The following is a 24008-nucleotide window of genomic DNA, read 5'->3' as shown; positions in this document are numbered from 1 at the left end:
TGGGCATCAAGAAAAAAAGAGGAAGAAGGGGCATTGCCAGGTTTTGGATAGTCTCTTGTGATTTAGGTTGTAAGAAAGCAAATTATTCCCAATAATTAGACTGTCCAACAGGCAAAGGGATTCAGTGTGTCTGACAACCTGACCCACTGATACTGACAGTAATGTCTAACCTTTCTCAGGAGTCTGGCAACTGAGAAGAGCCTAAGTCACACTGAAGCAACCCAAAGTCAAGGATAGGGAAGGGCCAAAATGCAGTCTCTGCATTCCTCCTGGCTTCCTCTGCCTCAACCTCTATCGCAAGGTGCTTCTCTCATTCCTGACTCTCTTACGTGTGGTTCTCTGTTAGGATGAGTACATACTGTCCAGCACTGAGACCTCCTTCCACGGTGGGATAGCACAAGTCATCTGATTTCTTGATCAAAAGCTAAGTGTTTCTCAGGCCTTCAGCATTTTTGTACACATCTTTTATTTCATGAAACCTGTGGTTCTGCTCCAGGAGCAGATGGTCTCTCAGAGTACAGGACACACTTTTAATAAAAACCTAGGCAGGAATTGAGTCATAAAAGCTGTAAAAAGCATGGCCTCACAGCTCTCTCATTAATAGCATGAACTTTGAAGTCAGAGACAGTCTTGGGCTGAATTCTAGTTTAAATTTCATTTTGTTGTCTCGACAGGTTACTTATTTTCTAAAATATGTCATTTGCTCATCTGCAAAATAGGAATTATAATAGTACTTGGGAAGATTATGTAAATAAGAGTACATATGTAAATGAAAAGGTGATTCGGGCGCAAAGGGGGATGTCTGACAGCTTTCTCTGAAGCCAACCTTAAGTTGCTTGACCATTTTCAAACACATATTTTGGTCCAAATTGGGGGAAATAGTTCTAACTTCAGAAAGTAAACATGCAGGACTATAAGGGTTGGCAGATGGTGTATGGTGGTTAGGGCGCTGGACTTCCACATGGCTGACTGTGATTCGAGTCCTAGACCTGACGGCTTGCTTTCTCACTTTCTCTTTCTCTCTGTCTCTCTGGTCAAATTTAAATAAATAAAATAACCCTTTACAAATAAATAAATTAAAATGCAGGGGTATATGGAAAATGTATCTAACGCCCTGAAGGCAGAGGTAGATTTTGCCTCCTTCGTGCCCCCACAGCGTTCTACACTGATTTCTGTCAATGGCCCTCATCTCTTTGTGCTGTAATGATCTGTGTACACTGCATGACAGTTTGGGACATTAACGTGTGAACTCTTCAAGGTCAACCACTCTCTCTTATTTATCTTGGCATCCTAAGTTCCAGCACAAACTCTGGGCTGAGAGGAGGCTGTAGTTCTGAGATGGATGGACAAGCATGTTGCCAGCCCACCCACGGGTTGAATTACTCCCCCATTTGTAATCTGAGAATAATAGTATTTCCTCAGGATGAATGTGTACACCTTGAAAGAAAACACCATGTTGCCTGGAGATTTGTAGGCGTCGTGTGCTACGTGTTGCTACATGTCTCCTCTTCTCTAAGAACTCTTCTTCAGTTTCCCTGTTCTATGAGAAATCCCTTTGTCAACAATACGATCTAAATTGCAACTATACTCATAGTGGGAGACTGGTTCCAGGAGCCCACTCCCCACTGCACATACCAAAATCTGCAGATATTCAAGTTCCCGATGTAATATGGTATGGTATTGGCATGTAATTTATGCATGTCCTATTTCTGTCTATTTATTTCTTCCATGAAAGAGACAGAGAGAGACCCCAGACAGGTTTGCATGCCATAATTTACTCTTCTTTTTAGTCAATTGGATCATGATCATGTGTGTGTATGCCCAGCAGGTACCTGGAGGTCCCAGGATGTGAACCCACAACCTTCCCCGAATTGTGTTAATTCTGCACCACTATATAGTCCCCCTGAAATATATTTAATCACCTCCAGATTCCTATAATACCTAATAAAAATGCAAGTGCTGTCTAAGTAGTAGTTGCACTATATTTTTATTTACATTGTTCTATTTTTTCATTTATTTTTTTGAAATATTTTTGTCTGGCTCTTGGTTGATACTGCAGATGCAGAAACTGTGGAAATGGAAGGTCAGCTGTATTGGCTTTTTCTTTCTTTAAAAACATGCTATCACTAAATGAATCTTTCTACTCTGAACTGTAAGGAGAGACCAGATCATAGGTGTTCGCACTTGATCAGTACTAGATAAACATGTATGAGATTGAATTGAGGAGGTTTAGTTGCTTGAGGGTTATCAGGCATGTTAGCTAAGAAATTGTAACAGAGGTGTTAATCCCAAGTAAATGGAACCCAGGAGAAAGTATGTCCTTATAGCCTGTGTGTAATATAGGATTTACCCATTAACGAGGTCTGTGAGTCTCCAAATTAAATTATACTGCATCCGTGATATTATCTTGAAACAATTGGCATATAAACAGTGGCAGCAAAATTACAAGAGCTATCTGCTGTTCTTCCAAATTAATTTGCTTTCCCTGAGTATTTCTCGAGGAGCAATACTCAACACCTGATACCCCCATCGTCAGGCAATGCGATGTTTTCTCTCAAGGTCTGTGCATGTACTTTGAAGAAATACTATTACATTCACAGATACATTTGTGAATAGTTCACTGTCACTATTTTGGTATTGTTACAAAGCAGATCATATGCTTTGTTTTTCCAATTAGAAATGGCAGAAAGAAATACTCACGTTTCAGGTTTATGGTGCCGTCTGTGTGTTTTCTGGTTGTTGTGATTAATCCTTACAAATATCCTAAGTGCTACACAGGACCATTGCAACCCTCTACTTGGCTCAGATATTTTTTCTTAAAAAGTGAAAAATTAAGAGATAACAGTGTTCTTTGTCCAGAACGCTGCTTTAAGATAGTACCTAACTCAGGAAAAAAGGAATAGGGCCTCACATATTGGGTTGTTGGGAAATTCATGACATATTTTTCTATGCAAAAATGTGTCAGGATTTTCCCGACAACTTAATAGTTCCAATTTCCCTTAGTTACTTATTATTGTTGTTATTATTATTTATTTATTTCAGAGTTTTGCCATAGAACTCATGCACTTACCAGAGACAGAGGGAGGGAAAGAAAGTGAGAAATCACCTACCCCCCCTGGGGGGGGGAGGGGCTGGCCATGCCAAAATCCCTTTTTCTTCATTCTCCCTTTGGGATTTTGGGCAGGAACACACATGTACCTGTAGTGATTTTTCAAGCCATGGAGTCCGGGACTCAGAGTACAGAGTCAGCCATGTGGGATCCAGCACCTTAACCATCATGCCACCTGCTAGTCCTTTAATTACTCCTAATGGAAACCCTCTAAATCTGAGACGGGCACTGTGAGGCCCATGAGCAAAATCCAGCGCATCTCTTCTTTCTGTAAAATAAGGTTTTCTGGATAATCACGACACCTCTTAGTTTTTGTATTGTCTGTGACTGCTTAGGCCTATGACCTGTAAATCCTAAAATATTGACCATCTGCTCCTTTACAGAAAAGGTTTGCTATCCTTGCTTTAAGTCCTTCATGAACCTGTTTGTATTTTCAGATGGCCACAAGAGGATTCATCCCTCTCATGTGGCTGTGGTTACCTTGGAAACGTCCTTGCTAAGGTGCCCCAGGCATCTCCTATGTTGGGTGCTCCTCTGCCTCTTGGTACCCCACTGTGTTGCTCTCTGTACCACCCATTGTACTAAAATGATCTGTTTCAACACTGTCTCCTGACTTCTTTTTTTCCATTATTCCCAGAGATAATAGCACCCACATTTTACTGTTACTCAAGGTTCACTTAATGAATAAATGTATACTTCTTCATCAGGATATAAAACAATCTCTGTACACGTATAGTTCATCTGAGATTCAATCTAGAAAACACTTCTTTTTAACAATAAGAGATTTTAGGAAAGGATTTTATCTTCATAATTGTATTTCCTCTGAGAATATAAGAATTAGTATACAGTAAAAACACGTTTACATGGCCAGTCAGCGGCATGGTGATTAAGGCCCTGGATTCCCACATGGCCAAGCACAGTTCAAGTTCTGGACTTGGTGGCTTGAACATCACACCAGGCACCTGTGCATGTGTACCCAAAATCCCAGGAGGAGAATGGAGGAGAAGGGATTGTGGTATGGCCTTCACTCCTTGGGTGTGTGTGGGGGGGGATGATTTTTCACTCTTCCTCTCACTGTCTCTTTCCTCCCCGTTAAGTGCATATGCCCTATTGCAAAAACCTTAAAAAAAATAATACATTGACAGTTCTTGAGCTCACACTCAACAGTAGTTCTAACTATGCTAAGTTTTGCCAATAAACTTCTTTCATTTAGAAAAAATAATAAATTCCTGTAGGTTAGGTTGATCTTGTGTAAATGACTGAAAATTAAATCAATGTCATTTCCATTTTGTCAGTGTCTTAGTGTTCAGAGGGGACAGATATGGGTTTACCATTTATTCACTCATTCTAGCAGTTCTTACTGTCTCTGTTCGTCTAGACAGTGGTGAAACAGCAATAAACAAGACAGAGTCTTTGCTCTTGTGAAACTTACATTCTCCTACGGGAGGGTGTAACTACCAGAGAAAACTAGCAGCTGGTGGTAAGGGCTACAGAAAAGATTAGAATTCAGTGATTTCAGAGGAGTGACCAGGTAGCAATTTTAACTGGTGGTCATAAACACTCCTTGGAGGGGATGTCCTCTGAATGGAGATTTGAGTGCCAAGAAAGAAGCATGTGAAAATCATGGGGAATTGACCTGTCAGCAGAGACAAAGGCCAGGCACAGGGCCCAAATCTGTTACAGGAAGGAGCTTTACTGTATTTCATGAACAAGAAGAGCAGCTAATGTGACAGGTGTGTAAGCAAGGCGGACGGGGAAGAGGAGGTACAGAGGAAGTGGGCAGCACTGAAGGTATAGCCTATGGGGAAGTAAAGGCAGGCGTTCTTTTCTGTTCTGGTTTTAAAGGAATCAAGGAAAGAGGGTTGATCCTGGCCTCCTGAGGCCCATTTAAGTCCAAGAATGCCCCAGGGAGGTTGTTGGAAAGTGTGTCTGTGTCTGTTGCTGGCCGGCTCATCTACTCACAGGGTGCCCAAGAGCTCCAGAGTCCCACCCTGCGTGACTCTAGACCTGTGTGAGTCCCTGTGGAGTTCTGCGGTGCTCACCCGTGTGACCACTTCCAGGATAAGCTGCCTGGTTAGCCATCCTCTGGGTACCAACTGAACAAACACAATGGCCACCCACACATACACATGCCAAGGAAGCACCCTTTAAATTCTTATTTCTCCTCATTATCAGTTGCATATAAAACTATGTGTGTGTTATATGTAAATAAGATGACTTCTTAGCAAAGAGTTGGATTGCAGGGAATCTGTATGTCAGCACAATGTTTTGCAAATAGGCTGGTGAGAATTATTCACCTAAATGAGAATGTGCTATGCCTGCTTAACTTTTTTGTGACATGATGTATTGCTCTTATTAATGATCAATAAAGGTAATGAATGTACCTGTCTATCATAGAATCCTGTGGTTGGGTGTGTTAGGAATCTGAAGAATTCGACCATTTTAATTCTCTAAACACTTTAATTAAAAAAAATTTTTATCTTATGATTTCCGATTAACATATAACAGAAATAAAGTAGATACCAAAGCTGTGTGGGGGAGGGTGGGTGGGTGGGAGGGTTCCTGAGAAAATGTTTAATGGACACATGACTGCAAATAAAGGGAAGAAGCTAAGGGAAGGAGCATCCCCTCAGATATTGACTTGTTAAACATTGTATCAAGCCAGGCCTTAGCGTCAGACAAGCGAAACTGACAAATCATAAGACTTTATGGAACTGAGAAAAATATGTAGGGATGTCATTTCTCATACTAACTTTACTTTAGATGTGAAGGTAGTTGGATTCATTCCACAGTAAGCAATGGTTTAGGTCAATTGTCTTTCCTTTTCCACGTAGCTGCTGTGTGTGGACATGGCATCCCTCAGCAGTCACAGAGATTATTGGAAGCTTGGTGGCTGTCATCTTCTGTGGTTTGGTGAAGTCAGGGCCTAAGGGAAGGTGTAAATTAAAATAGGGAGGAGGAAGATAGGAAAAGGTCCCTTTTCACAAAGAAAAAAGCAACTCAGTGGGAGTGGAGGCTGGCAATCTGCTAAAAGGAAATGAAAGGAAATTCTTCATTTCTAAACGGTTCATTGACCCATGATAATAAGGCAGCCCTGCCAAAGAAGGATAATTATCTTTTTAAGTATCAGATGCCCTGTGGGTGAAGGCCTCCCTTCTCCTCTCCTGAAAAATGAACTCACATTAAACAAATGCCCCTTTTCCTGGTTTACTGTTGACATGAATTTTCTGATTATGAGCAAAATTAATCAGTTTCCCCCTTCCTTTTTCCACCTCTCTTATGGAAATTAGGCCTGCCCAGCTGAGCTCAGTGTGTTTCCCCTTGGGCCCTGAGTTCCACCAGCAGTGTGATGGGCTAAAGCGCTTGATATTCTGGCGAGACTAGCGATGGCAGAATTCTGGTTTCATTATGCCCCTCCCCTGCTTAGCTCTAGGCAGTGCACGTTGCCTAAAAACAGTAAGAAAAAGAGGAAAAAAGAAAGAAAACAGAAAAAAAGGACGAGAGTGCCCTTTTCTTTTGCTAGTATCTGAAAACTAAACCAATATTAAGAAATACTGCGTGTCTATGTATATATACATATTCAGGTACACGTGCGCAAACGTGTGTCCACACACACATATATGCTTTCAAATACAAGAAGGAACTAAAATGGTACCCATGGTGTCACGGTGAATATTAATCTGTAACCAGTAAGTGATCAAATTTATATTCTTTTTCTCTAGACTTTCCTGTTTGCTCAGACCAATAATGTAAATATGTTGCCTTGTCTAACTCATAGAATGTATTAAGATGGTTTTGTTTGCATAAGCAGACAGCCCTTTCCTTTAGTAATTTACCTCCAAATGGCCTCTTGAGTTCTGAATAATCAGTCTGAAGGACCCTTGTCATAAATTGCTTCACCACATGGCACACGTCTCAGTGACAGATGAAGTTCATGGTGCGTTTTCAGGATGTCGACACTCCTTTTAGAAATTAAATAAATATCTCCTATTGCATATTTATTATATATGTCTCTTATTTCTCTAAAGAGATATTTAAATGAAAATTTCAATCACAGTGTTCTACCTGGAGAAATTGAATGATATTCCAGCCACTTCAACCCAGTGCCTTGGACTACTGGAGAGGACAGAGCTTTAAAATAGGGGTCTGGAAAGAATGGGTCAGAATAGATCTTGCCTCCTGGCATAATTATCTCAGCAAGCACTTGAATCTCTGCACACTAATGCTCCTTTCTCTTAAAACAAATTCTTCTGCTCACCACAGCTTCTCCTCTAAAGTATAATTACCCATGTTTGTAAGCTCTCTTTGAACTCCTTAGCATTCAGTGGCTGGTAAACATGGTGTCTTCATTCCTTAGTCTTGGACAGTTCAGGCCCTGGGCCATGGGGATTCAGTAGCATGGGTGTGAACTGCTCGGTAAGAATACTACCCAAAGCAAGCAGAATGTGCCTTAACAGATCTCGCTCCAGATGTCCTCGTGTGTCCACTGCGACCAGTCGAGCGCTTCCGAGACCTGCGTCCTGATGAAGTGGCTGACTTGTTTCAGGCGACCCAGAGAGTCGGGACAGTGGTGGAGAAGCATTTCCAGGGAACCTCTCTCACTGTTTCCATGCAGGTGAGTGTACAGATTGCTCAGAAATTATTTTTCTTCCTTTTCAAATCCTAGCACCGGGTTCTGTAGTCCTGGCATCCCACCAGGAAGGCAGCCATGGTTGTTCGTATCTTGTATCATAGATAAGAAATGTGTTCCTAATCCAGGACAGCCCTACTGTTCATCAGCCCTAACTGATGGTGCCTGAAGCATGGCCTCCAAAGTAGATAGAAGTAATGGATGAGTGATACAATGGACGATAAGATGTTCCAGATCTTTTATTGGAACTAGAGCTGGACATCTCATTGAGCACTGCCTGGGTTCAGCCTGTGCCGGCGCCAGAGGAGCAGTGATACACGGGGCAGGTTGGGCCTTACGCATGTGGCTTACCATTTCACTATCTTTAACTCAAGCTGCAGTGATTGGTCCTCGAGTGGTTCACAGTTAGGTTGACTGGTTGGGTGTGGGCCACTCTCCACTAAAGAAATCAGATCCTCAGTCACTGAAGATCTTTAGGCAGATGTTGAGCTAGTGCTTGGAGGGAAAGGGTCCCTGATAAATCTTCAACTGGGGAACTGACTAAATGAGCAGTGACATACCATGAGTCCTTTTATAGCTCCTCTAGAAAGGGCTTGGGGTATTGGTACACTCAGTGCACCTAAAATCTGATGACTCTGCAATTGCCTTTTTAAAATGAATTGATTTAATAATGAATAAATTAATTCATCTTTAAAATAAAATACATTGATTGTTTAATAATGTGAGGACTCTGTACTCAGCCCTTTAGTTAAACTAAATGTGTACCAACCTTTCTCCTGTCCTCAGCTCCCCACCATAGACTTTCCAAGAGACCAGATAAAGAAAACCAATGTTTTGGGTTATAAAAGCTTTAGATAAAAATGTTCATCTGTTTCTAAAAAATTAAAAAAAAAATTATTTTGTTGCCACCCCACTAACTTGTGTATTTGTATGTGTCTTGTATGTCAAACCATTGGAGTCACCTTCATGCCGGTAGTTCGGCTCGGGGTGGTCTTATCAAGCTTATGTTGAAAATGATGTTTCTAGAGAGACCTAATGAAGGCCAGTGAGTGAAAACATCTGTCAATGTTTTATAAAATACAGGAAGAATATTTACATTGATTGAAACCGCGAGTGATGGTTATCTAACATGATTCACTAGAAAGTTCATTCCATTGGTTTGTGACTTTTAAGTTTGAAACTCACTGATGTATGCAATTCTGTTAAATTCCTTTTTTTTTTTTTGGAGAGGTTTTTGCTATAGGGCGTGTGCGCTTGCCAGACAGAGAGAGACAGAGAGACAGAAAGCGAGAAATCACCTCCCAGGGGGCATGGCCATGCCGTAATCCCTTCTCCTTCATTCTCCTCTCGGGATCTTGGGCACACACGCACATGCACCCGCCGTGAGTTTAAAGCCACTAGGTCCAGGATGCGAACCACAGTCGACTACATGGGAGTCCAGCAACATAGCCATTATGCTAACTGCTGGTCCCATCAATTCTGTTTAATTCTTATCAGAGCAGGGCAAGAATTTTCAACCCATTAGTCCAGCTCATAGAGGCAGACAGACTTGGTCCAAGCTGGGGGGTTCTAATTCCATTTTGGAATTTCTGATTATAGAGACATTGCTTGTTTGATCTCAAACTTTCCTTTGCTTTGTATTATGGCTTGTAACTAGGAGAATTTGTTCTCTTCAGTGGCACCAATAGTTCTGTTGGGTACCTGGAGCGGAGAGAGGGAACCAGAATGGGGAAAGGGGCCAGCTCTTGGCACAATGAACACTCCTACTTTTCTTCCTGAAGGTCACGATAGCCAGAGAGGACTCTTCCCTTTTTAGACACCCAATGCTCTTGCTTAATGGATTGTGGTTGTAGTAAATTTCATGAGTAGAAACTAAAGTTATCCAACATTAATTAAACCATGTCTGCTTTAAAGATAACCAAAAGGTGTGATACTTCACCTCCCCAAACATTTTCAGCCTTCTTTTAATGCAATTAAAACCATAGCCAAGAGCAAAGTGCATGAAAAGTAGCGAAGGGGTTGGCTCGCTGGATAATTTATATCATTTTTATACATAACTTCTCACTTACTCTCAGGCGGAAATGGAGAACTGTCTGGTCCCACACATTCTAAGCGAATGGTCCCCATGAGAATACTATAAATTAACACACAATGAAATTGGATCTAAATTATTAATGGGCAATCTTTCTGAATAAGGAGGAGATACCATCTAGCTGTTCTCACCTCTGATTTTTTTTCCCCCTACTTCTAGGATGGCCCCGAAGCTGGACAGACTGTGAAGGTGAGTGCTTATTATGTGCATAGACATTAATAAGGGGCAATTATGAGAACTAATAAAAAATCACAATGAGTCATTTGCAGCACATTGCTGTTTCATTATGTTATCTTCGAGGTCAGAGAGACCCACGGTGTTAGTGTCATAAATCCTGACATTATAAACTGTGCCAAACAATATGTTTCCCATTAGTTTACAAGACATTTACCTTTCATAGTAAAATTATTATTGTGCAAATGTGAAACAAAAACTAGATCGAAGAGTCCTACAGCAGAGACCAAAGTCAAAGCCGTGCATGGGAGGTAATATCTAGGAAAAAATATAGAAGCTTGGTGTGGAGTTTTGTGGGTCATATGTCAAGCTGGGGGTGTCATTAGCACACCTTACGTGGTCTCCTTTGGCCTCCTCAGGTATAAGTGAAGGATTAACCACTGTCATAGCCCCACTTGTCTCCCTTCCCTCCTGGCCTGGTGTTTCTCATTGTTCTCCTTCTCTCCACCCCCACACCTACTCTTTTCCTCCCTATGTACATAATACTAAAGTTCAAACCTAATGGAGTCAGTAGAGCTCAAAAATGGGTTTTTAAGTGTGTTAAAGGAGGAAAGGAGGATTTATTAGGGCAGTCTCTGCTTCTTGTAGTAAAAAAGAAAAAAAAAGGAATAAAATCCTAGCTGATTCTGAAGCTGGATTTCAGCCCCTTTCATACAAATGCAAATTCTTATGCAGTTGGAATGTATGCCTAAGTCTTAGAAAAGGTATATTTTCTGTGCTGGAAATCAGAAGCAAGTCAGACTGGGCTGCTAATGTTGCACTTTGCAAAGAAAGTTTTATGGTTCGAAGACTGGTTGTGTGTCGATAAGGTAACCTTGGCACCAAACAATGCCAAATACTTATGGTTCCCTTCTGAGCTTAGTTTGCATATGGCTGTAACATTTAACACAGCTACTGTGGGACTTTTACACTAGAATCTCTGGAAGCATTTCTAAGGTATGCATACCCTGTAGGGGCTACCACCAAATTGCTATGGTAAAGAAGCCAGCCACCTGATAGCTCTAGATACAGGGTGAGGTAGTAGGGACAGAGGGGAAGTCCACCCACCCTCCATGCCACTATCTGTACCTTCACCAGGCTTGCAAACATGCAGATGCTAAAAAAGGATAGCATATCAATGGTTTCTTTCAGAAATTAATTCTCAAGGGGCCAGTGGGTAGCATGGTAGTTAAGGCAGTGGATTGCCACATGGCCAACCACAGTTTCAAACCCAGACCTAGCAGCTTGCAGATCATACTGGGCATGTGTGTGTGTGTGTGTGTGTCCAAAGTTCCAAGAGGAGAATGGAGGAGAAAGGATTGCAGCATGACCACTCCTCAAGGGGAGTGATTTTTCATTTATCCCTCTCTCTATCTCTCAAGTGAGTACATTCCCTATGGAAAAAAACTAAAATCAAAAACAAAAACAAACAAACAAAAACGCGCAAACCTAGTTGGTTATTATATAACGTCTAGTTGACAGAATTCATTCAGTCTCTAGAAGCGACACTGCAGAGGCACGGGTAGTAACGCGAGCGGATGCATTTAGGTGGGATGCACAGCACGCTGACTCACGCATATGAAACATACGTAAAGTTTATATGAACGAATAGGTTATATGATCTCAAAATGTCATTTCACAATTCTAAATGGGACATTAAACATATTTGCTGTACAAATGGCCTTGACTAGAAACAGAAAAGGAATTAATGGTTGCCAGGGAATGCAGGAAGAAGGGAGTTGGGAGTGACTGCTAATACGTATGGGCTTCTTCTCACCGTGATGAAAACACTGTGGGTCTAGATAATGGTGAGGATTATGCAACTTTGTGAATACACTACAACCTACTGTTCACTTTGAGAGGGTGAATTTTATGGTACTTAAATTATCTCTTAATTTAAAAAAATAATAATGAAACACAATTTGAAAAAAAAAAAGTGTTGAGGTTAGCAGGACCGAGAATCATGGTTATAAACTCGGTAACGCCAACAGTAACTACTTTTTCATGCCCCAGTGATCTGGCCAAATTAAAAAAAAAAATTATTTTTTAGTCTGTGATGATGATGATAATGGGTTAATTTTTCCCAGAGAGTGCCGATCTCTGAATTGTTGAACGTGGTTACTATTATCACCACCATTACTATTTAGCTTAAGTTGATTTAAAAAAAAATAATTGTGCTCTTTTAAGTCAGAATATATTACTTCAGATATCTTTCACTTGTTTCCAACCTGCTCACAGAAATTTCTCCAATATGAATTAGCGGAGCTGTCTCAAGTCCTATGTGGAATATAATGACTTAAAAAAAAAAATCCTATACACATGCACACAGGAAACATCGGTGGGTAATGAAGTTTTTAAAGCTGTCCTTTTAGTTCAAGCCTGAATATCTACAGTCGTCCAATCTGTTTTTCCAAGTGTGATCCTTGTACTATCGGCATGGAATTCACTTTAATGTCCAAACAACAGCAGCCACAAGAATTGATTCTCCATTTTTATTCTACATCTCCCAATTTAGAACGTTTTGGCTGAGGCTTGGGCATGTGCCTAACAAGCACACCTCGTGAGTCTTTGTGGTGTGTATATCTTTCTCAGCCTATTTGATGGTGATAACAGTTGAGTGGTGACAGTCTCAGCCGTGGCCCATGGAAGCCAGACTTGCTGTGGCCGGCCCCTCCGGGGGGCAGAGCAGCTTCTTTAACATTCAGCTGTGCGGTTCTGAAAACTGCCATTCAAGACTGTGAGCACTTCCTATTTTGAAATTCACACAGTTGCACATTTCGAGGCAGCGTTTGACAACCTGCCACGGAAGTCGCAGTGACTGTTCTCTTCATCTTCGCCTCTGTGTCTGACTCTTGGTATTCCGCCTGATGTCTGGGTTCCCAACCATTTTTGTCTCATGCTGAGTAGTAATAGCAATAAACCCAGTAGCAGTCTTTTTCCCCTGAAGCAACTGTTGTTATTGTTAATGAAGGGGCACCACTGAGTTAGCCTCTTGAACATCATGCCCTGTTAGGGTTGTCTGTTTCAGGAGCTTTAAATTCAGTTTCGCAAAGACCAAGGGTGGCCTGGCTTACTCAGTAAGGCACTTGTAACAGGAAAAGGGAAATATCTAAGTGAAAAAGTGACCTCTTACTTCATGATTGATTATTAAGTCTCCTTTTGTGGCTGAAAAGTAGCAGAACCCTGCCTTCCAGCAGGTGATTACGGCCATGATTTGGATATCCTGCAGGCCAGCGGAACATCTTTTTCTTTCCTTCTTAGTCTTGGAGGCCTCACATCAGCCTTCCTAACCCCCTCTCTCCCTGTCCTGTTTCCTTGTTTGATTTCTGTCAAGGCATTCTTCAGTGTCTTTTATTTGTCTCTCTGTGTGTCTGTTCCTGTACCTCTGTCATCTCTTTAGTCCTTTGAGAATGTAAGCTTTATAAGGATCTCGATTTTGTTATTATTTATGATTAGACTCAAAACATGGTACCCCAGAATATGACACTTGGCCTATTGAGTAATTTAAGGTGGAGAAAACTGAGACAGCTACAGAAGCAGGAAGGTTGCTCTCCTGCCACCTTCTACCTTTCTTCCCGTAGCAAGTCACAAAAGAATTCTTGGGCCCGGATGCAGTGAGCCAGTGGTAGGTGCTCCTGTTTATTATTTATGATTAGACTCAAAACATGGTACCCCAGAATATGACACTTGGCCTATTGAGTAATTTAAGGTGGAGAAAACTGAGACAGCTACAGAAGCAGGAAGGTTGCTCTCCTGCCACCTTCTACCTTTCTTCCCGTAGCAAGTCACAAAAGAATTCTTGGGCCCGGATGCAGTGAGCCAGTGCTAGGTGCTCCTGTGTAAGTAAGGTCTGGGTCACATGGGAGGCCAAGGCACAGATCCTAGCCCAACCCTAACAGGCTAGGGGAAACCGTGTATGCTGGTAATCCTAACTAACTGGGAGGCTACGGCAGAAAACTGTAATTTAGGACCCTGTCAAAAATACTTCTCTCAGAACCAGCAGATGGTATAGCAGTTATATCGCTGGACTGAACATGGCGAACCATGTCCCAGAACTGGTGGTTTGAAAATTATTCCCAGTGTATGTGCATGCCCAGGATCTCAGGAGGAGAATGAAGGGAGAAGGGATTGCAGCATGGCCATCCCACGTTAGGGTGATTTCTCACTTTCCCTCTTACTGTTTCTGCCTCTGTCTCTCTCTAGCGAGTACACATGCCCTAAGACAAAAACTTCTTAAAAAAAAAAAAAAAAAAAAGAGCTTCTCTTTCTTCCTTCACTCACCTCCCCCCAGTTCCCACCTCATTAAAAGTAAAATAAAAAAGGAAAGAAAGAATTCCACAACACCCGCTCCCCTGAAGAAGATTATAAGATGCTCATTCCATTCCAAGGCAGTTCTGCCCTCTACCAGAAGGCCGAGAAGAATCTTAATAAACAGACCCTGCGAAGTCCCCTCTAGTCTATTTCTATTACATCAGACTCTTGTCTTCCAATCATACTTCTGAGGGATTGTCCATAAAAATATACAATCTTCACTTGTTTCTTTGGGTCTTCATTTCTGGAGGCTTTTGTGTCACATAAAAATTATGTTACACACATTTGTTACGCTTTCCTGTTTTCTTTTTTGGTTGGTTTGTTTGTTTTTTGAGAGGTTTTTGCTATAGGACGAGTGCGCTCTCCAGACAGAGAGACAGAAAGCGAGAAATCACCCCCCAGGGTGGATGGCCACGCCACAATCCCTTCTCCTCCATTCTCTTCTCGGGATCTTGGGCACGCGCGCACATGTGCCCAGCGTTAGTTTTAAGCCATCGGGTCTGGGACGCGAACCGCAGTCGACTACGTGGGAGTCCAGCGACATAGCCATTACGCTCACTGCTGATCCCCCATGCTTTCCTGTTTTTAATCTGTATTTTGTTATGGGAGTTTTAGCCATGAATTTAATGTTGGGTAAGGAAAAATGTTACCTTTTTTCTCCCCTACATTTACTCTGACTCTGCGTTTGGAAGAAAATGAAGGTGGTGATGGGAGTTTGCTTGATAAAAAGCATCTCTACTCCTAAGTTTCCAACTTTAGGTAACGCACAGTAGCCAGTGATAGAAAACTATATATTCCATCGTGCTGTCAGAAGTCTGAGTTTATAGAATTACAAAGTTTTGCGACCAGCAGTTGGTGTAATGGCTATGTTGTTGGACTCCCATGTAGTCGACCATGGTTCGAGTCCTGGACCTGGTGGCTTAAACTCATGCTGGGCGCGTATGCATGCATACCCATGATCCTGAGAGGAGAATGGAAGAGAAGGGATTGTGGAGTGGCCATCCCCCCTGGGTTGGGGAGGGTGATTTCTTGCCTTCTATCTCTCTGTCTCTCTGTCTTTCTGGCACACTTATGCGCCCTATAGCAAAAGCTCTAAAAAAAAAAAAAAACTACAAAGTTTCTATCAAAATTTCCCATAATCTGGTGGTCACCAACAAACAAAATTTCCACTAATCACATTCTTAAATTTTATCCCAAAACGTAATTCAAACTAACAAACCATTAGGTAATATTCATTCCTATAAAAGGAATGCTGCTTAATAAGTTTAATGTGAGCTGTCTTTTAGAGCAATTACTATGTGGGTCTTTGTATAGGAAGATGTTTTAGGTATATTAAAGAGAGATTTATGCTAAGTAATCTGGGATTTCATAAGAGCTATTTATGGAATATGCTTGCTTACACTGTTCTAGGTTTATGGTGCTTGAATCTTCTACATAGGGATTTAATTTTATAATTGTTAATGCAGTGGGATGTGTCTCTTAATAACTGTTGAGAAATTGGCAATTACTTTTCAGATTGCTATAGATGAACTAAAAATGGGATTCTGTTAAAAAGTATACTTAAATAAAAAAGAAGAAGAAGCTTTTCTGTTATCTGAGGAGTTCTAATGATCTTAGAACAGATTTTCCACATGAAGATTTGGTAAATGTTTAGATTAATGATCATAGAGGACATTTTTGCTCTTAATAACACTGAATAATTAACATAACTTTGGCATCAATTTTAAGTTTTCATGGGAATATTAGCTCTATTAATTTATTAGCTGTATACCTTTGGGCTCTCTGCTTAACTTCTCTGAATGTCTTTTTCCACAACCTTGACTGGGGAAATTCTATTGTATTAAGTGATGCTGAGGAGAAACTGATAGATTCACATCTGGTAGGTAGGACATACAGCTGAGATTGGCTGGGATCTAGTCCTACCTGTAGAATCTGGAACCAGATCATCCTAGTTCGAATTCTAGCCTCGCACACACTGTCCCTGAAATCTTGTGCATTTTTCCCACTCTTGATCTTAATACCAATGTTCTAATCTGTGAAACAGATAAAGCTAAGCTTTAGGAGGATATAACTGGCATCAAGATTGTGGTTATCACAAATTCTCTTAATTATTATACACTAAATTCTCTCATTACTTTCTGCCTTTCAACTTAATTTTTTTTTTTTTGAGAGTTTTTTGCTATAGGGCACATGCGCTCACCAGAAAGACAGAGAGAGCCAGAGAGACAGAAGGTGAGAAATCCCCCCCACACACACACACACACACCGGGGGTATGGTCTCGCTGCAAACACTTCTCCTCCATTCTCCTCTCAGGATCTTGGGCACGCACGCACATGCACCCAGCATGAGTTTAAGCCACCGGGTCTAGGACTCCAACCACAGTCAACTACATGGGAATTCAGTGACATAGCCATTATGCTAACTGCTGGTCCCTCATCTTAAACTCTTAAGAACACTTTCCTACGATCAACTTCTGCTATTTAGAGTTGTTGAACTTGTTATAAAAACAACCTGTTGAAAAATTAATCATCTAATTTATTAGATGGGGGTAAATAAAGACAACTTCCAGTTTTTGCCTGATATTTTTAGGTTTTGCTATGCCTAGGTGCAAATGAGGACGTTGTGTTTATGAATCAACAGTGTACGTCATAGTTTTATAAAAAGGATATTCAAAGTGCAGAAACCTGCTTGCCGCCCCATGCTGATTCAACAGGTCTGGTGCGGGACCTAGGATTCTGTAATATTTATTTATTGTTTTTATTATTGTTCTGAATTCAACCAGAGAGAGAAAAGTGAGAAAGTAAGCTGCCAGGTCTATGACTTGAACCAAAGTCGCCCATGTGGGAGACTAGCACCTTAACCACCATGCCACCTGCCAGCCCCAGAATTCTGTATTTTAGCAGCCCCCACAAGTGATTAAGTGATTCTAATATACACTTCAGTCTTCTGAAGCTGCTTTACTAAATAAATAAAGAAATAAAGAAATAAAGAAAGAAAGTGGTTTGGAGAAAGCGTCATTTATTGCTGATCTCAACCCAAACCAATTCCTGAGAAAGATTTGGTGTATGCAGAAAAGAGAAACTCATATCTTCAGAATCAAAATTAGTTTCTTTGTTATTTCTTATTTTCATTGTGGAAAGAAATTTCAACACAGCTGTAATTTGCCAAAGGACTTTGATCCTTTGATTACAGCCATGACTAATACTACCTTGCCTGTGTTTATACCTAATGCATATATTTACTGCCTAAGAATTAGGATGCAGTAGCTTTTATCTTGTGGATGTGCCTTACAATTTGCATCTCCGCTCTCAGAATGAATCCATTCTGACTGAATTCAGTAAACCAAAAACAATTGCAGTGCTCAGAGGATAGGTTTAGGTATACCTGTGGGAGTGAATGCCTTTGAGGGGTATTGAGAACCCAAATCCATTAACTATGGCATGTAAGTATCTCTGACTTCCCCTCTCCCTCCTGGTGATTTGGAGACAAAGTCCCTGGTCCTTAGCTCTCTAGGCAGAAGAAGCAACTAGGAGCCTGCTATTTCCTGTGGGAAACTTCCTCTCTCCTGCTAAGCCCTCTCCTAAGTAGCTATCAACTCATGGTGTTTTTCCATTTCTAATGGATTTGCATGATGTCATTTGGGTCAAAGCACTGGAAGAAAAATAAACCATGTGTTCTGGTATTTTGTGTTACACTTTATTTTTCCTCTGTCCTCTCAAACTCCCATGTAGCAAAGGTAAGATGGGATAAGGGGATCCTGGAGCAAGGGGCAAGGTGCTAAGGCATAAGGGGAAATTTCAGGGCATTGAAAACATAGTCATGAAGAGGGAGAACTCTAGAGCCAGACAGCCTGACTTCAAACTTGGGCTGTCACCTACTAGGCGTGTGACCCCTGTATAAATCAACCTTTCTGAATTTACATATTTATGAAAAGGTGGTCTTAATGGTGGTCCTACCTCCTAGAGGTATTGTGAGAACCAAATAGATTAATGCATATGAATGTCTGAAACAGAATGTTTGGCACATAGAGAAATTTCAGTAAATGTTCACTATTAGTTTTGCAATTTTTACTTAAGTCTCACAATAACCCTCTGAAGTGGACATTAGTATTTTACATTTGGAAAAACCAAGCTTTACAGAAGTAAAATGACATACAAAAAAGTACAGTTGACAGATAGTAGAGCTGGGATGAAACCCAGGCCAGTCCGAAAACCCAACTGTTCATTGTCTTATATTGCCAGCTATTCTTTTATTATTATTATTATTATTATTATTATTATTATTATTATTATTAATTTTGAGAGGTTTTTGCTATAGGGCGCGTGTGCTCGCCAGACAGACAGAAAGAGACATAGAGACAGAAAATGAGAAATCACCCCCCAGGGGGATGGTCACAGTGCAATCCCCTCTCCTCCATTCTCCTCTCGGGATCTTGGGCACGCACGCACACGCGCCCGGTGTGAGTTTTAAGCCACCGCGTCTGGGACGCGAACTGTGGTCGACTACATGGGAGTCCAGCGACATAGCCATTATGCTAACTGCTGGTTCCCTGGCCAGGCTATTCTTAAAAATACTATATGCATCCATGAATTAGTTAAAGATGTTCCAGGAGAGGTTTCGTGAATGTTTTGTTCCCTTCAGCACCGTTTAATCTGTATGAGTTTGCTCTGCTTGGAAGAGCATTGACTTCTACCTAAAAAACATTCAGAGGACAATCCTCATTTAACTTTATTATGCAGGGGAAGGTTAACTAACCTAAATGTTGCCTTATTATTGTATGCCAGTTCACAGCAGAATTACATGTTTTAGGTGCTTAATTTTTTATTACTACTTCCAAATAAATTCCTTCAGTACTTAGAGCCCCTGATATACAGCACAACTAGATATTTGACTATTTAATTTGTTTGAGATCAGTAATGCAGAAATATGGCAAATATGACAGCTACATTCTTATTATTTTATAGGTTTCAGGAGACTGCCTTTTACATATGAGACTCAGAGTTTGGGATTCCTTTTTATTCCCTATGAAAGCAAATATTCTTTGAAAGGCAAAGGGTTTTGTAGACCCATGAATATAAGATTTTTTAATTCAGTGTCAGCTGCTTCATTTTGTTGATATACAGGTACTTATTATCATCATTTTTTGAGGGAGTGGGGGACATTTTTGTTTATTAAATCTTTACAACAAACATGCCAAGCAGGTGGTACTCTTTCCATTTTTTAAACATTGTTTCCAAAATTTTATTCTCTTTTTTTTTTTTTTTTTTTGAGAGGGAGATTTTTGCTACATCATGTGTGCACTCTCCAAAGAGACAGAGGCAGAAAGTGAGAAATCACCCCCCGGGGGGATGGCCATGTCACAATCCCTTCTCCTCCATTCTCCTTTCAGGATTTTGGGCACACACGCACATGCACCCAATGTGAGTTTTTAGCCCCCAGGTCCAAGACTCGAACGATGGTTGACTATGTGGGAATCCAGTGCCTTAATCACTACACCACCTGCTAGCCCCTATTCTCACTCTTTTAAACATACATGAGAGCTGAAAGAATTTTACCACTTAGATTCTGCAAGACATATTACTACACAGACTTCATCACGAATCAGTCCATTTATCCACTTATCTAACCATCCATCAATTCATCTCTTTTTGTTTTTAAGGTTTTTACCATAGGGTGCATGTGCCTGCTGGGGAGAAACAGACAGTGAGAGGGAAAATGAAAAACTACCCCCCAGCGAGATAGCCACACCATAATTCCTTCTCCTCCATTCTCTTCCTGGGATTTTGCTCACACACCTAACATGATTATCAAGCCACTGAGTCCAGGATTCAAACTGTGGTCTGCCATGTGAGAGTTCTGCACTGTAACCACTATGCCACCTGTCAGCTCCAATTCATCTTGTTTTTTTAATGGGTTTCAAAGCTCAATGGATATAGCAATATACTCTACATCGAATACGTCAGCAAACAATACTAATACAGACTGCAGTATTTGCTTACAGTTCCATTTAGAATTTTTCCTTCTGTTGTTAAATTTACAAAACATTATAAACACAAATTGTAGGTGTAGCCTCTAGTGAATGAATTTTTCCCCTTCCTTATTTAATTTACATGTAGTCATTGTACATCTTTACAGCATGCAATATGATTTTTCAGAGCTTATATTCACTGCATGTCAATTGAGTAAAAGATATCACCACATACATTAACCACAACAGATAACTTTCCAAATTATCATCATTTTGCTATGAAATACTCATGTTCAGTAAATAATCACTGAAAGAATTGTTCTATGGTTCTCTAACCCCATATAATCAGCTCATCCTAACCTTGCCATTTTAAATACTTGGCTTAGCCAAACTGTCATGACAATTCTGTAAAAACAGATAAACTCATCCCAGTTAATCATGTGACAAGGATTCAATACTTTTGATTAAAGATAAGGGGTCAGTTTGGTCTCAATAGATGATCTGTTTTCTGTAGACCACACCACATCCTTGAATACAGAATGAGAAATGAGAAACCATAAACCCATTTGGTTGAAATTAGGCATTTTAGCTGAGAAAGATTTCGCTGTTATGGATTTTTGCTTCAGGAGTTATTAACAGTAGGACATAATAAAATACAAAGGTAGGTTTCTCATAGGCTAGCTATGTAAGCTTAGAAACATACAGATCTATATGTTGCTTTGAGATATGAACACAAAGAGGGTTGGTATTGCCCCTGGGTGGAGGTAGTGAAGAGAGGAAGCACAACCTGGGATGGGAAGGGTAGCCAGGGGTTTCAACTCTATAGTGTTTTAATTTTATATTAGATAATGTATAGCTAGTTGTCAATTATGTTATTATATTATTATATAATTTTAAATATCATTCATATTTTAAATATATTTTATAAGAAAAATATTTAGCTATATCATTTTTATTTCATAAGAACTCCTGTTGTAGTCCATTTTCCTATTGCTATAACTGAATATTACTGATGGGTAATTTATAAAGAATAAAGGTTTCTTTTGCTTTATGGTTTTGGAGGTTCAAGGGGCCGTATCTGATAAGGGCCTTGTTGATGGTAGTGACTTTCTTTTGAGTCCCAAGATGGTGCAGGGCATAACGTGGTGAGAGGGAAAGATCATGTGTTCTCTCTATTCTTATAAAGCCATTAATATTCATTCATGGGGGCCCTAGCCCAATAACCATATCTAATCCTAATTATTAAAAGGTCCCACCTCTGAACACCATAGATAGATTAAGTTTCTACCCTCTTAATACTGTCACAAGAGCAACCAAATTTCAACACAAGAGTTTTGTAGGAATACATTCAAACCATAACAAGGCCTGTCTGATGAATTTTCCATTAAGAAATGGCTATAATAATTCATCTTTTTTGCTTTCTCATCTTTAGCATATCATTCTATATCAGCTCTCATATCTCCTATGTCAGCTCTGAGAATAGAGCCCATAAAGTAGATTTTTGAAAAGCCCAGACACCAGCAGGTGGCATGGTAGTTGAGGTGCTGCACACTCCTGCATGGCCGGCTATGGTTCAAGTCTTGGACCCTGTGGCTCGCTTTCTCACTTTTCCTCTCTCTCTCTCTCTCTGCGTGTCTTTTTCTTGTCAAATTAAAAAATAAATTAATGAATAAATAAAATTAAATAAATCTTTAAAAAAAGAAAAGCCCACAGTTGATTCTGACAGTTACCTGGATTGATGAACTACCCTTTTATTTATTTATGTAAGTATATTTTGATTCTTCATCTAGATGATCTGGACTTGATTCTTACTCCTTTATTCATCTTGAATTATTCAGTCCTCCCCAGAGGCTCCTCTTTGCCCTTCATGCCAAAACCATTAATATAGTAATTCTCAAGACCTAAAATGCAGCTTAAAAGTAAGGATTTGATGGCTGAGCCTGGGTCAAATAGAAACCAGCTCAATGAATAATAGACATGGTGTCCTGCAGAGCCACAGACATGGAAGAATTAGAATAATGACCTTCCTAACAGCATTTGAGTGAAAAATATTGGATTGGCGAGAATCTGTAATGGTCCTCAGGCCAAATACAGTGAGCAATTCTCCTCCCTCTTCTATGTGAATTATGTGAAGGCCGGCAAAGGGTAATTTTGAAATTTTAACTTCACATGTCATGAGGTATCAATCCTATACTTGTAGTCTAATAGCCAATCCTTTATCTGGAGAAGACTCTTGTCCACCATGATTGGCGAAAGCCTTTTGAATTGGATTAATTTCATACCTCAAGGGTAAAGGAAACTTAAAATCAAGACAACAACATCAGCAAACAATTATTTGAAATCCTGGGTTCATTCAACATAAAGATAATATTACTGAGTTCTGGTAACGAATACTCACATTTGTTTTCCTGGTAGTTTATTCTGTTAAATAAGCTTTTCTTGTTCCTGATGCTACATGAAAAAATGAACATTGACTTGTTTAAGATGTTGACCTTGTCTAAAGTGGTTGAGAAGAATAAACAACATTGAGTGAACAAAGTGAACACACCAAATATTCTTTTACTTTGTGATGAAATCCATTTATCCTAATGTTCACATTCAAATCTCCCAGTCTAGGGTCTATATATCAGAACCTGTTCCCTGAAAAAATATTTTTTTCTTATCATGCTTTCTATCCCTATGCCTTGAAAAACAACCCAACAGGGGCTTTTATTTGTGTTTCAATTCATCTGTTGGTTGTAAATGGTATAAATTCCCAGATGTAATCAGGGTCTAGCAGCATAATTTTGATGAAACTGTTCAGCCATGGAAGGAGTAAATGTGATTTCAAGATCAGCGTTGCCATCAGATGACCGTAGATGAATCTCACTCTTGAGGAAAAAAGTCAGAGCATAGGATAACTCAGAGAATCCCAGAGGGGCAAGTGACCTTGGAATTCATCTAGTATCATCTGCTGCTCTGCTAACAATCACCACTGCAGCATTGAAGTCTGTCTTTCATCTTCCTCTATATCTATGAATCTAGAGTGCTTTAGGGGAACTGCTTCCAGATCAGAACAGCTCTGATCTGTGGTTGATACTGAGAATTTCCTCACTACCAAAGATATCCCATTCCTGCCTCCCAGGAAAGGAGAATCTTGCTTACTCATGTTTGTCAATCTAGCATTCATTCTTTAATGTTTTTTGTTTTGTTTGTTTGTTTTCTTACAACACTTACTATGTGCCAAAGGTTATAACAGATCTTTAGAATCCAAGAAGGAAACATAGTCCCTGTCTTTAAGGACAGTCTTCAAAATAAATGCCATAATGGAAGAGTGATGAGAAGATTGTAGATGTTTTGTAGTTCATGTTAATTTCTTCTCCCAGTAAATATTTATTAAATACCTCCTTTGTGCCTAGTGCTGCTCAGTGGTGGGATACAGTGGGAGGCAAGGTAGCCAAGGAACAGCTCCCAGCTTATTGTCCATCTTCCCCTGTACTCAACTGAACAAATAAGATGTAGGTTTGGGGAAGCATTAGAAAGGCTTTAACAAGAGCTTGCAAAATCGGATGACATGGGGTAAGATGAGTAAGGGTGCTTTGGCTACTTCAGATTGGCTGGCCAAGAAAGGCCCACTGAAGAGGTAACCAGTAAACTGAAACCTGAAGAATGACAGAGGTCCAGTCAGGTGAAGATCTGGAGAAG

General features: G+C 40.3%; 1 protein-coding gene across 1 annotated transcript in view; it reads left to right on the top strand.

The window, feature by feature from the left end:
* FHIT (fragile histidine triad diadenosine triphosphatase) overlaps positions 1-24008 on the top strand; it is an 858590-nt gene that overhangs the window by 527777 nt on the left and 306805 nt on the right. Inside the window, exons 2-3 of the mRNA XM_006166252.2 lie at positions 7579-7724; positions 9991-10020. Coding sequence (XP_006166314.1) covers positions 7579-7724; positions 9991-10020 — 176 coding nt within the window. The remainder of the gene's footprint in view (positions 1-7578; positions 7725-9990; positions 10021-24008) is intronic.

This window comes from Tupaia chinensis, unplaced genomic scaffold (assembly GCF_000334495.1).
Source record: "Tupaia chinensis unplaced genomic scaffold, TupChi_1.0 Scaffold144206_1, whole genome shotgun sequence".
Taxonomy (NCBI): domain Eukaryota; kingdom Metazoa; phylum Chordata; class Mammalia; order Scandentia; family Tupaiidae; genus Tupaia; species Tupaia belangeri.
This window is presented reverse-complemented; position numbering and strand designations above follow the sequence as displayed.